The 14,233-nt window shown below is 53.4% G+C and overlaps 1 protein-coding gene across 8 annotated transcripts in view; it reads right to left on the bottom strand.

Annotated features, from left to right (window-relative positions):
* ZNF512B (zinc finger protein 512B) overlaps positions 1-13,748 on the bottom strand; it is a 30,114-nt gene extending 16,366 nt beyond the window's left edge. For 2 of the 8 annotated variants that reach the window (XM_014873902.2, XM_014873900.2), the window contains exons 1-9: positions 9,512-9,634; positions 8,423-8,502; positions 7,549-7,677; positions 7,033-7,205; positions 6,615-6,868; positions 5,740-5,811; positions 3,997-4,131; positions 2,566-2,693; positions 54-146 (exon numbers count right to left, since the gene is read on the bottom strand). In XM_014873902.2, coding sequence (XP_014729388.1) covers positions 54-146; positions 2,566-2,693; positions 3,997-4,131; positions 5,740-5,811; positions 6,615-6,868; positions 7,033-7,205; positions 7,549-7,677; positions 8,423-8,502; positions 9,512-9,632 — 1,185 coding nt within the window. In that variant the 5' untranslated portion in view covers positions 9,633-9,634. Of the gene's footprint in view, positions 1-53; positions 147-2,565; positions 2,694-3,996; positions 4,132-5,739; positions 5,812-6,614; positions 6,869-7,032; positions 7,206-7,548; positions 7,678-8,422; positions 8,504-9,511; positions 9,635-13,025; positions 13,147-13,479; positions 13,543-13,729 lie in introns of those variants that run through there. The other 6 variants (XM_014873899.2, XM_014873901.2, XM_088174824.1 and 3 more) reach the window with 5 other exon arrangements.
* Positions 13,749-14,233: the final 485 nt, after the last annotated feature.

Below are 14,233 nucleotides of genomic sequence, written 5' to 3'. Positions count from 1 at the left end.
ATCACCTGCATGCAGAAAGGAGGCACAGGACGAGCACAGCCCAGCTCCCTTACCTTGCTGACGTGTTCAGCCATGGTGTGGTAATTCAGCCCAGCTTTGGACTTGAACTGCTTTTTGCAGTGCTGACACTTCAAGGCATCCTGCAGCTGAAGGAATTAAAGGCAAGTCACCAGACAGGCTACATCCTTCCAAGGGCTGCTGCTGCTGCTGGTCAATAACCCCATGGGCGGCTGTTGCTGCAGCAGTACCCAGCAGTGGGACCCCGCAAGCAACACAGCATCCCCATTTCCCATCCTAGGCTCTGCCTGAGCTTTCTCTCTGTTGTCCTGGATGCTGTTATCAAACCCACATGCCCAAATTTTTGGAAAACAGTCCATTTTGGATTTAGATGTAAAGGCTCACTGGCCAAAAACACCTGGACCTGTCTTACTCTTCCTGTTAAAGGATTAGAGAGAGAAGCATCTTTGACCTACCAATGCCAGTGGACTGTGCTCTGCAGTCCTGTTTAGTAAGACAGATGCTGGTGTACAGGGCAATTTCTGGGTGCCTGGGCTTTGTGAAATTAAGGACACAATCACAGAGGATATTTTCTGCCTCTCACTGCCCTGCTGTTTGACCCAACTCAGCCTCCTGAGTGCGTGGGGAATTGTGCTAACTGCATATCCCAAGGTACCAGGGGCACTTGCACAGAGGGTGAACAGATCTTGACTTTTGCTGGGGAAGGAACCAGAATTTATTGACTCAGGAGGTTCATACTCTGGGCACCAAGAGACAGAGTATCTTGACAGGGAGCCAGTGCCTGGCCAGCCGTGGTCATTCCTGCTTCTCCTGCCAGATGATTGAAGGGACAGTGGTGAAGGTCAAGCAAGACTGAACTAAAAGATGGAGAGGCAATGAAGATGGATCTGCAAATCTCTCCTCATTATGGAACTCCAGGAAAAGGAAGAATAGACTCACTGCAGTCAGTTAGGAGTGACTCATGGTACCTGTGCTCCCATCAGTTAATCTTGTCCCAGACGCAAGCTCTTGATCCTAACAAGGTGGGTGCTAACAGCTCCTTGACTCATTAGATGCTACTAGCAGCTAATTTGGGATTTACTCGTCTGGTCAACACCTAAAAACATACCATGCCCACATTCCAACAAGCCCTCCCACCTGGGATACCAGGAGGATATAACTGCCCTTGCCTCCTTCAGACCTAAGCATGTTGCAATCCTCTCCATCTCTTATTTCCATTCCAAAACTAAAGGAAACAGGTGCAGACTGCTTAGCGACAAGCATGGAACAGAAAAACCAATTTCCATTTTTTAATAAGAGTTTTGGGAGCTTGCACTTCCTTTTCCCATTGTCCAGCTAAGGACTATATCAGTTATTAAAGAGGGGGTGCTTCAACTCCAGGGTGGCTTCTGATAGGGTGGCTGTAGCAGCAGGGTCTCACTAAGATTGTGCCACAGGTACATCTTAGAGATGGAATGCTGAGAGCTGGACCTCTGGTCACACAACTGGAGCTTAGGGACTTGCCTGCTTGGGTTTCCATGAAGCATCCCAGCTCCCAGAGCACCACAGCCATCTCTGGCAAGGACTGTCTCTCTCAGGAACTGTGTCAGAACACCCACTCCAAGGGCTGGTGCCCCAAATCTTTGGCTTAATATAAGGCTGGCATATTTCCAGCAGGGAAGACACCACTGACTGCTCCAGCAGAGCCCTGCTCAGCAGGTCATCTGGCTGTGCAGACTGCACAGAGCCAGCCTGGCTTGGGAGATGTTCCAAAGTGGAGGAAATACGACCAATGATGGCCAGGATCCCCACTCCACTGAGGCCAGGAGGATATTGGAGGCAGCAGGATTCTGCCCAGCGTTGCTGTAGTACCGTGTTTGGGAGGGACAGCAGCCTCCCACTGCTGTATAAACAACAAGGCAATGGCTGGGGAAGCATTTACAGAAAATGAATGTGGAATCAAAGCCCAGCCACATATTTTCAAAGCAGGAGGCATCGATCCCACGTTGGCTTTCTGTGGCGACAGCTCCGCCAGGTGACGGATGAAGACGTAATCCTGCGCTCTGATGGATGGTGGTGTGGCACAGAGACAATTTTTCACTGCACCATTACTGAACTCCTGCATCCTGACATCCTGCCTGAGCACATCCAGGCTCAGAGTCTCTCTGAGACATGCTCTCATGCATCCAGTTCATCTGGTCTCATACCAGGCACAGCACACAGTGAAACCCCACAGCCAGGGCTCCGGAGGATGCCAGATTCGACACAGCCCCAACAAGCTCTCCAGCCTTAAAACTATTTGTTTAGCTACTAGAATTACCTGACTCTGTTGAGACACAGGCGCAAGGGGCCCAGATCACAAAGGAACTTAGAACTGCTGAGAATTATTGTCCAAATCCCTCTGGGTCAATGCAAGTCAGCCAGCAAGCTGAAGATGACCAACAAGTGTTCTATCAAGCACAGTCCAGAAAGGTTTTAGGAGCACCACTGAACATTTATGAGAAGCATATGTACACATCCATTCCCCTCCAAAATCCATGTGTTTGACTGAATAAAGCAAGGCCTTACTTTCTGGCAGACATCCATGTGCTTTTTGAGTCCCACAATAGTTTTCCTGGTTATAATACTGCACGTTGGACAGGAAACTTCCCCCTTCTCACTGATCTCCCGCTGCCACTGGTCCTCGGGGTTTGCTGCTGAGGGAGAGGAGAGAGGTGTTAACATCCAACCTGCCTCAGCTGCTTGATTTGATAAGTTGAAAAGCAGTGAAGTGGGAAAGTTCCTGATGTTAAAAGAAGAGATACACTCTCCCAGGCAAAGCCAAAAGTGGACATGAACCATGCAGCTCTCCCTGCTCCATCGCTTGCAGCTGCCCAAGTAAACTGGGTCACTGGGTCATTTTATGTGGAGTTACCAGACCTGGTGACCTGGGGAAACACCCTCGTCTTTCCAACCACTCTGGTATCCTGCACACTGGGAGTTATAAAAAGACGACGATGCCCCCAGCCACCTGATCTTGCCCTGCTTGGAATAACTTCCCCCAGCCAAAAGAAACAATTAGTGGGAGTGAAACAAAGGTGAGAGTCTCAGCTCCATCCGGACGTGTGCTTGGAAAGCTTTTCTGGCAATCCTCTTCCCAGCAGACACAGAGGAAGCTGGGGGACTGCTGGCTTCCAGGCATCTGTTTATTTGAATGGCTGTGACTGGCCTTTAAAAAGCCCAAAATAAGAGATATGTAGGGCCAAAAGCAGCTCCCAGGCCTAGAGCTCATGCCGCGTTCTCAGCAGAGCAGTGCTGGCATTCCAGCAAGGGAAGCCCGGGCTGAATAAAATCCGCCAAGTCTGTTTATTTGGATGCTCTTGCATGGCTGTGAGATCAGAGTCGTTTATTTGAATTTGAAAGCAGTGCAAGGCACTGCAGCTGTGTTTATCTTGCACATCCTGCGTTCCTCCTGCTGTCAGAACTCTCAGGGAAAGCAAGAAACCTGTTCTGGGTATAGGCTGCACCTCGAGGCTCATGGAAGGTGTAATTATGCCCAGAGTTAAGCACTGGTGTCATTCATGGGAATGATGTTAGAAAAATGCCATCATCACATGGGTCACATGCTGACTCACAGTGAAGCCAGGTGGAACTTGGCTCTCAACTCCCAGCACTTTCATCACGTTGACCTGGCAGTGAACTGAAGGTAAGATGCCCCTCAGGATGTCAATTGTGATGGCACCAACATTTTAGTAGCAGTGACTGTTCCCACATCTGTGCTATATCTCAAAAGGGCAGGAGTTGTGTGCTCCTACCTCTGACTTTGTGCTGCTTCTCCTGACAAACCTGCCAGAAAACTCACCCTGCAAACAACCCGCGGGGCCAAGAGGGGTGTGGGAACCACGAGCTGCAGGTGAAGGTGGCAATGGAGGCATGAAGGTAGGGACCATGCAGGCTTGGGGTAGTGCACAGAAAAGCAGCTACACTGCACACAGAGCTGCTGCCTTTGCTTCGCCTCACCTGCTGGTGGATGCACAGATGTTTCCTTCTTCACACCAACTCCTGGAGGTTTCTTTTTCAGCTCCTCCATGTTGGAATTTCCCTCCAGCTTCTTGGCTCGATGGGCTTTTGCTTTGTCCTCTGCTTTGACAAGACCTGTAAAGAAAGAGGATTTTAGTCACTACTTGCTTTAATGCCTTCAGAGAAACTAACATTTAACAGGTAAAAATCTGTCCCTCTAAGCCAGGGACGCTGAGCTGGCTGCATGTCTACCAAGGTTGTACATGTAGCCTCAGGTCCATAATTATGACAAGCAATATTCTAACAGCTTGGGGTGTTTTACAAACAGCATCATTTCCCCCAACACAAGTTTATGAACTATGGAAACTCCATGGCAAAGTGAGGTAGGATCACTCTCCTCCAGCCAGGTAGACAGGCTGGGGAGAAGGGAATAGGGTGTTTCACAAGAAATTGAAAGAGAGAATTGGAGCAGCAAATTCAGTGTGTAAAAGGGATGTTCCTGCTATGTTCCTGCACTGGAAATGCTGTTTAACTCCCCTGGATCCCCAAATCCATGTGCAGTTCAGCCCTGTGCCTGCACTTCCACAGAAGGTGCTGGAGGCAATGAGGTAAGTGCCAGGGTCAGATCCACACCTTCCCATGAGGGTCCACATCCCCCTAAACCTGGGGGTTGTGACTCTTGCAAATCCGGGGTCTGAATGTAGAGAGCACCCCATGACGTGCTGGGGCACCCTCATCTCTGGGAAGTGACTGCCACATGGAACTTGGGGAGTGTAGGCAAACACCTGCCCCATCTTCACTTTCCATCTGAGGCACTGGGCCATGGAGATGACCTTGTTCTCCAGAAGCCCACAGCAGACACTTCAGTCTTCAGCAGTGCCTCTGTGGGGAAGAAAAGGGAAACAAGCCCAGACTTCCCAGGAGCCAGACCAAAGGAAATCACAGAGACCACATCCAGCCTGCTCGTCAGTGTTCAATTCTTTCAAAGCCATTAGTGCCTCTCCCCCGAGTGCCTCATACTGGAAGGTGCTGCCTCCTGCAGTGCCTGGAAATCCGCTTTCTATTTCTCTCATAGTCAGCCTGAATCCAGTTGCTCTCATTCCAGGGATGCTCCAGGATTTCCCCCTCCTTCCCAGCCAGTTTAGTGTATTTATGGAGCATGACCAAAGTCCCACTTGCTCTTCCTTTGTCAGGCTGCAGCAGCCAATTCCTGGGCCTCCTCTCAGCAAACATCCCAGCAACACATCTCCTCTCCCTTGGATTCATTCTCCTGGATGTGGGCGACCAGCCCTGGAGATGGAGTCTGAGGGATGGGTGCGTCACCAGCAGCCTTTCAACGCAGCAGAATTCCTTCCTGACACCGCTGGAAACGCTGAGACACCCTGGGATGGTGGGATGGTGATGAGATGATGTTTCTCATATCTCGCTGGTGTCAGCAGATCGTTACTGTTGTGTTACAGATGAACATACCCGGATCCTTTCCTCTCTTCTCTCATTTCCCAGTGCCAGGCTCCAGAACAGAGCAGACAGGGTTGTTATCAGTCCCAGCTCTGCTGCTGCTGCTTTTCACTCCCTTTATGACACTCTCGTGGTAAAAGGTGCCAGCTCCTCCAGTGTGAGATCCTCGGGCTTTGTCTGGCTCCACCAGAGAGAGGGATCTTGGGGAAGGGGCTTCCCTGCAATGCCCCTTCCCAAAAGGGGGAAGGTACAACCCTACAGCTGACCAGAGTTGTCCTGTATTACCTTTCAGTCCAAATGTCCCCGAGATGGACGGCTGCTCCCCCGTAAACTTCTTAGGAGTTTTCTGTTTCCTTCCTGACTCAAAAGAGAGAAACAGAGAGAGAGATTTGGTCAAATAACTGTACTGTCAGGGGGATTAATCAGTCCTGGGGCATGGGGTGGGCAGACACTCCACGTTAGGAGTGGGTCAAAGGCTGTCAGATGAAGCACCCCCCACTAAATACCAACAGACTGCTGCTTCCCACTCCAGAAAACCAGGATAAATCTGTTATTCAGGATGAATTCAATGAGTGAAAGTGGTGGCTCTGTCCAGTGCAAAAGCTAAGCAGTTCCCACATCTCATAGGCTGTGGTAGTTTGCTTTGGTGCTGCAGGAAGTGGAACCCCAAACCATGATGGAGACAACCACTGCCCTACACCAGCTCTGCAGTGGCCATGGACAGATAGAGGCTCCTCACCCTGTCCCAATCCTTCAGGAAAACGCATTTGCCAGAACCATCCTGGTTTCACCTGACACTCAGTGAGGACAGACAGGCTGACATGGCAGCTTGCTGTGATGCCAGGAATTCAGCCCATTTCCAATCCTATCATGATTGGAAAGGCTGGTTAAGGTTGGAAAACATCTCTAAGATCATCAAATCCAATCATCACACAGGTCCTTTAGAAATATTTCTACCACAGCTACAACGGAGGTTTGACTCCCAGTGAAGCTGCAAGAAACTGGAGAGCAGGACATGTTATTAAAGTCTGGAAACAAGGCTTGGCTATCCTTGGGTTCAGAGAGACACTTGCAGCAGTGTTGGCTGCAGCAGATCCCCTTCCCGTGTGACAGCTCTCTCTGGGCTCCTGAACCAGCGTCACCCTGGGCTCTAATCTTACTGTGCTTCATCCTCTCGGGGTCTTCCTCCTGCAGTGAGGCCTGGCTGCCCCGCTGCTGCCCGGTGTCCTTGCCACTGGAGGACTTGGCCGTGGGGGTGGCAGCTGCCATGGCCTCAGCTGCTGCAATCTGGAACTCCTTGCTCTCCCGGCTCTCTGCCAGGCACTCGCCATTCTCCGCGTGCTCCTGGGCCACGGCTTTTTCCATCTTTGCCTGTTTGGGATGGATGGTGGGGCAAGCTGAACTCTCAGCAGGTCTAGGGCAAAGCACAGAGGGCTTGTTTAAAGAGGGGTTGTTAGACAAGTGTCCTGACACCTCTCCCCCCTTGCCAGCCCAGATTGTAGGAATGGAAGCAGGCACGTTCCCCTTCTCCCAGCCATCCCTATGCCACTGCCATGCAGCCCAGCCACAGCCTGGTACCTTTTCTTTCCACTGCTCTTCCCAATGGCCTTGGGCACTTTGTTTTCTGCTTTGCTGGTTGGCACTGGCCGGTCCAAGTGATTCCAGAGCCGATGCTTTTCCAGCTGGGTTTTGGAGGTGAAGGCAGCTTCGCAGTATGAGCATGAGTATGTCAGCTTCTCCGAGATCGCACCCTGCATGGAGCGGGGAGAGGCAGGTGAGCACAGATGTTAGATCACAAAAGAGGCTTTTTCTGACACAGGCATGAACATAAATTATGTGTAATACTCTTCTGCCCTTCCAAACAGTTACCATAAGTCCATGATCCCCTGGGCCAGACCTCACACTGAGCTGCAGAGACCTCAGTCCCTCTCACACACACACACACCTCACAAACTGCTCCTGGCCCGTCTCTGCCCTCCCCATTTTCACCTCACGTTTTTCCTGATGTTTAAACCCTGAGAGCAACGTTACCCTGCAGACGGTAATGTAAGAGCCAGCCACTGAAAAGGAGAGACAGTTCTCCAGTCTCCTTACCCCTTGGCAGCGCTGATAGTGATACTTCAAGCCATAAATGCTGGGGAACTCCAGCCAGCAGCCTGAATTGGGACATTTCACCCTAGAGTGGGCTTTGAATTCGTCCTTCCACTGGTTCATCAGGGGGAGCTGGGAACAGGAGTAACAAGAGATAGCTGAGTAAAGAGCACCCTGTGCCTGGGTGTGTGCTGATGCATCCCAAGGGAGCTGGGAGGGCACATGAGACCTCTGATAATTCCAGTCCATCCCTTCCACCACATAGCCATGAAGTGGACCCCAGGGGTGTGTTTCAGCATAGCAGTGGTCACTCCAGTGAGAGCTGCTGGGACAGATGCTGCAGGCTCCATAGGATAATGATTCCTGCTGAGGCTTTACCTTGCTGTACCTCCCAGAGCACACACACACTCCCTACCAGGCTGGGGAATAAATCAGGCCCGAAGTCACCCGGCTGATTTAATCACCCCACATTTCATCTAGTCCGTAAATCACCCTATGCCCCTGCTCTCATGACAAATGGCTCCATGTGTTGTCCATGCCACCAGGCAGGAATTAAACTGCACAACTCTGCAGGGAATAAATCACCCCCTTGCCATTGCTGCTGGCTCATTAGCCAAGCCTGACACGGCTGTGACAGGATCCGGTCATCTGGACACGGCCTGGGAAAGTGAGGCTGGAAAGGCTCCTTATCTGTAGATGCTGGATGCCTGAATGCAGAGTTTGAGGGACCAAGATCTTGCTCAGCCCAAGACAAGGCTGCTCTGAAGATTAAACCACAGGGAAGGGAGGTTTAATCTTGGAATGGAGCTGGCTGGAGTGCACAGTGCAGGGCATGTCAGATGGAGCAAAGCAGGGACTGGAGCATGTGGGGTCTTACAGGGATGTCTTTCAGCGCCTGGTTCTCAGCCTTGGGTCTTCCTTTCTTCCTGCCTTCAGTTTTGTCACTGGTTGCATTTCCTGCAAACAGACACAGCACGCATCACCAGCCGTGCTGGAGGAACCACTGTCCCAGTAATTCTGCTGCCCAGCCTCAGCTTCCTGCTGCCTGCCTGATGCCCTCAGCTCTAGGCTGGCCATTCTCTGTCCTAGCAAGGATGGAGATGCCCCTCTGGAAGACAATGCCAGCTCCCCTGCAAATGAGGTGCTGATAAGATGTGGCACAGGGAAAAATGGTCTCCTGAACACAGGCATGTTCATATTGCGGACAGCTGGAGTTCATTCCCTTTGGCAATAAGTTATCCTCCTCTGTTAGCAATTATGGCTTCAATCCCCTCAAGGTAACAGGGGCATCTGGGAAACATTTAGGGCACACACATTTCCCCACAAAGCCACTGATTTTGGAAGCCCTGTCTGAGCTACATCAGTGGGGTCCAACCCTTTCTTGGGATGCAGGCACACCTCGGCACCCAGAGCTGCCCTTAGCAAGGTAAAGGCAGTGGGAGACTCTCTCACAGAGGGGATCTGCCCAGCATAAACAGACAGGAGGAAAAATCTCCTTAGGCCTGGAGATTCCTGGATAGAGAAATCAGCCATCCATCAGCATGACAGCCCTTAGTGTGAGGGTCCCCCGGGGCTCATATGCTTGCAAGCCTCCACCCCGGGGGCCGCGACACGGGAGGCAGCAGATGGCCTGAACTCATTTAAGCCTTTCCATCCTTTGATGTAACACTTAGCTACCAACACGATAAATAGGCAGCGAGACACCCATCTCGTTAAGCCAGACACACGCCTCTCCGAAGGGAGAGACCATCTCCACCCCTCCCCTCCTGCTCCCAGGGATCAGCTCTCTGCAGCTCCCAGGGCTGGGGCTTCTTGGCCAGCACAGCCGTTACCGGTGAGTCTGTGAGGAGCAGAGACACATCGAGACCCAGGCCACTTGTTTTGGCAGCCACTCCTCAACTCCTGACACTGGGCTCATCCCCTACACCCCACCCACCTCCACTGAAAGGACAAATCAGTTCCTTACCCAGCTTGGGCAGCTCTGCTGGTGGGCTTATCCTCGTCTCTGTCCTGCTTTCTTTGCTGGCAGTGGGTTTGTTAGAGCCTGCAGTTTTCCTTCCACCTTTACAGGTATAGGAATCCGCCATCTCTGAAAGAAGCAGGGGAGGCGTTAAAATTCACTCCTCGGAGCTGGGAGCAACACATGGTGAAAGCAAGGAGAGCTGCTGGGGAGGGAGGGAGGGAAATGAGAAAACCATCACGCAGTTTCAAGATTTCCACAAAGAGAAGAAACGGGACGTGCTTCCGAGTATTTGTTCTACAGTTGAGGAACGCCACAGACATGGCTGGAAAGCTGCTTTCATTACAGCCTGGCTTCCCCTTCACATACAATGGCAAAGACTTTATTAAAAATTATGGGCTGACTTTGCCCAGAGAAATAGTGAATAAATGGCTTTTCCTCTTCGTTTATTTCTCCGCTTTCATTTAAGACACCAAAAGCAAAAAAAAAAAAAAAAGTGAGTTTTAATGAACAGATGTAATGATAAATTTCCAATTTTCCTTATTAATGGGAAACTGTTATAAACTGAGAATTGTTAATGTTATCTGAATTTTCCGTATTAATAATTCAATTTGGCTTCTCTATAAATAATGAACGTCAGGAATTATCACACAAGGCCCACTCTCACTCCTGATGGAAGTGGGCAGTAGGACACCCCTTCATTCAGCAGTGCCAAGAGGAAGCCCACGGCATGACTGGCTCTGCCTCCAGCTTCAAGTTCCTTCTTCCCCTCCCGACAGCACAAGCACATCTGAGCATGGGGGCTGCTATGGGAGATGCCATATATGGATTTGGGGAAAAGAAGTCCTCCATGCCTCCACAATGAGAGCAGCAGTCCCTTGGGAAGAGATTCCTTGGACCACCATGACCTTGAGACCTTGGCTGGGACGGGATGCTGACGGTCACTCATGAGTTTTTTAAAACATGCATTTGACTCGTCACATGCAATTCCTCCCACATGTTTAACATCATTTAACTCAAAGGAGCTGATTCCCAAAGCATCCACACTCATCCTGTCTGTCCTGATGCCCAGAGGGATGGAGGAGCATCTCCTGCGTGGCCAGATTGCCAGCCACGCCATCAACATGCAGGACACGAGAGTCCACCAGTTCTTTCTGAGGTGTCCCCAGGGACTTTCCGTGTAGAATTGGGGACTTTCCATGTGGGATGCAGCCCACATGCTCCAAGAACTGGCAAAAGCTTCCAGCATGTGCTCGGCTGGTGACACATACGTGGTTGTTTGTATGGACACAAAGGTTAATCAGATCAAGTGAGAAATTCCAGGCTTGGAAACTGGTTCTGTGGCATTTGGTGCTGAACATGGAGGTCGCTGATTCAACTTATTTGGGCTCTTTTGGTGGGAGAGCTGGGTAGGAGTTTGTAGCCTGCCTGACAGCAACTCCTTTCTGGAGCAGGCACAGAGAGAGGGTCCCTGTGATCCCTTCCCAAATTGCTGCTCCACTCCCACCAGTGTGGGCACTATCCCCAGTCCTCCAGGGAAAAATGTGCCAGTCCCCCTCCTTCCCATGCTGCCTCCTGGCACCTCTGAGCAATCCTCACTCAAGCTGCTTAAAGATGAAAGGGGAAAAAAAGACTCACGAAAAAACAGTGAAGTGAAAGCTGAAGACAAGATTTCTGTGCTTACAATGGGGTGAAAACCAAAGGGAAACCCACACACCTTTATCCAGACAGGGCTAGTGCCAAAACACAATGAGGGATGGAGCACAGAATCTCATTGCCTGTCTCACTGCCCAGCTCAAGGTGACACTCAAAGGGTGACAGGCAGGGCAGACCCTGTTGACATCTCTGGTGCTCACCTCTGCACCCCACGACACTCCATACCACTGAGCATCACCCCAACTCTCCTTTCCCAGAACATCCAAAGTGCCCAGCTCAGCCCAGCTCCAGCAGCTGGACACCTCTCATCCCCCTTAACATATCTGTCCCCTCAAAGGAATCCTCTCTGCCCAGCTTAAGAGGTTCTGAATCTTCTGTTTTTCCACACCAAATACTCCTTTGCGTTTCCCCCCTCAGTTTTTAGCCAAATGGAAAATAAAAATCTCACAAATCAGTCAGCAAGAGCCAAAATCTGCTCCCTGGCCACTGATATGACCCCAGGGATCACAGAGGAATTGTCCTGAAGACACAGAGCAAAAATCAGCCCATTGTGGGGTTTTTTGGTAATGTTCAAACTTCTCGCTCATTTCTCAGTAACACACACTGAAAATAGGCAACAGCCTGTGCTCTTCCACATTTTCCTTAAGGTTTTGCTGAAAACTCTTTTGCAACCGGTAATGGGAATAGAAGGTATCCACAAGTTCTGGCCATGAGCTGGAGTGGGATGTGCTGTGCAAAGGTTGGGCCTGGTAGCATCTTATGAGGTCTCCAGCTCTTTCTAGGTAACTTTTCAGAACTTTGTGGCAACATTTTGGAAACATCCCAGTTCAGCTCCAGGACAAAAAAAAAGCTCCTGCAACCGCATCATTAAAATACGATGAGCGAAGTCCAAGCTGATGCTACTCGGAGCAAGAGTAAGGAGGAAACCCATGGATGCAGGAAGAGGGAAGTGACATTTGGGAACAAAAGGCACTGTTCCCAAGGCACTAGCTTGCACAGCATAGAATGGGAAAGGAGAAATAATTCCATGTAGAAATGCCTGTCTATTAATTTGGATCAGGCCTGAAGGAGCATGCACATAGCCAGGGACGGCTGTGACCCTTTCACGATGTCCTTACAGTTACCAGGGGAAAGTCACCTGCAGATCATGACCCCACATTCTCCTGCCGGGATTCCCATCCCAGTCCCATCGCTATGGATGAACTTTGCTGCACGACAACAGCCTGGTCACCTGGCAATCTGCTCCACCTATCATCAATAATTTACTAATAGCTCCAGAGGTACAGAATGTCAAAAGCCAAGGGAGCTGCCTGTCCCAGCACAAGCCGTGTGCCAGCAGAGATGCAACGAGACTAGCATAGATGATGGATGCCAAAGGGCACTGCCATCCTAGTCACTGCTGGAGGAGCTGTGCTCCCTCCCATGAACTCCTGATAGAACTGGAGATGCTGGGAAAAACTTGCAGGGAATGAAGACAAGGAAGCAGAGGGAGAGGCTTCCTCTCGAAGTATCGCCCTCGCTGGAGGTTTCCCCGGGAGGGAAGCACGTGGCAGGCGAAGCCCTTCGAGCCGCTGCCTCCTTGGGCACGGCTGGTGGCCGGGCAGCTTCCAAGGGACACGGCGCATCCCACCGCTATCACCCAAACCCAGTGACAGCCATCGAGGCTTTCCAGGAGGGAGAACCTCACCCGAGGCACGCACCCACCGCTCCTGCCGCACATGGCTCTGACCAGGCGCAGACGAGGCTTTTGAGGGTGTAAAGTTTCTGTTCGAGGCGCGTTATCCCGTCCCTCCCCTGTCTGTCCCCGGGCACTGACATGAAGGGAACAGCATCCGCACAAGCCTGGCAGACAATGAGTCCTCACCGTGCCGCGGGGACCGGGGTGTCCCATGTCCCGGGGGTCAGTGGGTGCGGGGAGCTCTGCCCGGTGCCGCTGTCACCTCCTGAGCGCGGGGAGCTCTGCCCTGCCCGGTCCCGCTGTCACCTCCCGGACACGGAGACCTCTGCCCTGTCACCTCCCGGCCCGGCCGTGCCGCCCGCGTCCCCTCACTGCCCCTCCCCGCTGTCACCCCGCGGGCAGCGCCGCCCGGGCCTGTCACCCCCCGGGCCCGCTCCCCATCCCCGCCAGGCGGCCGGGGCTTCCCCGCGGGCCGGGCCCGGCAGGGAGGGGACGGAGGGCCCGGCCCGGCCCGGCCGCGCTCCGGGAGGGGAAGAGCGAGCGGCAAAATGGCGACGCGGCGGCGGGCGGAGCGGAGCGGAGCGGGGCGCGGGGGTCCCCGCCGCGGGGCCGGGCGGGCCGGGGGCCGCTCGGTGCTTACCTCGGCGGGCCGGGCCGCGGTGCGGGGCGCGCAGGGCCGGCACCCCCCGGCCGGCCAGGCGGTGCCGCCCGCCGCCCCCGGGCCGCCGTGCGGGGCTCCCGGCGCGCCCACACCCGCGGCGGCGCCGCGCTCCGCTGCCGCGCTCCCGCCCGCCCCTCGCCGCCGCCGCCGCCGCCGCCGCCGCCGCGGCTCATGCGCGCTCCCCGCCCCGCCCGGCCCGGCCCGGCCCGGCCCGCCCCGCGCTCCTCACCGCCGCCACCGGGCCCCTCCGGCCTCGCCTGGCTCCGGGACCGGCACCGGGATCGGCACCGGGAGGACGGGCGGCGGCGCCGCCCTGGGAGGGCGGAACGGGGCAGCGCCCCCCGGACCGGGCTGTCCGGGGCAGGTGCGACCGGACCCCGGTGCGGGCAGGGCTGCGCTGCGCTGCCCCTGCGGGATGCGGGCAGGGTGCCGAGCTGCCATCCGCACCTCCGGGTTGTTTGGCCTCTGTCGCACCCTCTGCGGTGCAGGCAGCCTGTCCTACCTGTCGTCCTGCTCTCCAGGGTTTGGGCGCTGAGTGTCCTGCCTGTCATCTTCCCTCCAGGGTGTCCTCTCTGTTGCCCTGCCCTCCAGGTTATAGGCAGGTCACCTTTCCCTCACCCTGTTCTCCAAGATGCAGACAGGATGACCTGCTTGTCGTTCTGCCTGGCAAGGTGCCCTGCCCGTTATCCTTTCCTCCAGGGTGTCCCGCCCATCATCCTACCTCCCAAGGTGT

Source organism: Sturnus vulgaris, chromosome 17, assembly GCF_052056855.1.
Source record: "Sturnus vulgaris isolate bStuVul1 chromosome 17, bStuVul1.hap1, whole genome shotgun sequence".
NCBI lineage: Eukaryota > Metazoa > Chordata > Aves > Passeriformes > Sturnidae > Sturnus > Sturnus vulgaris.
The sequence above is the reverse complement of the archived record's forward strand: the minus strand, read 5'-3'. Positions and strand labels throughout refer to the sequence as shown.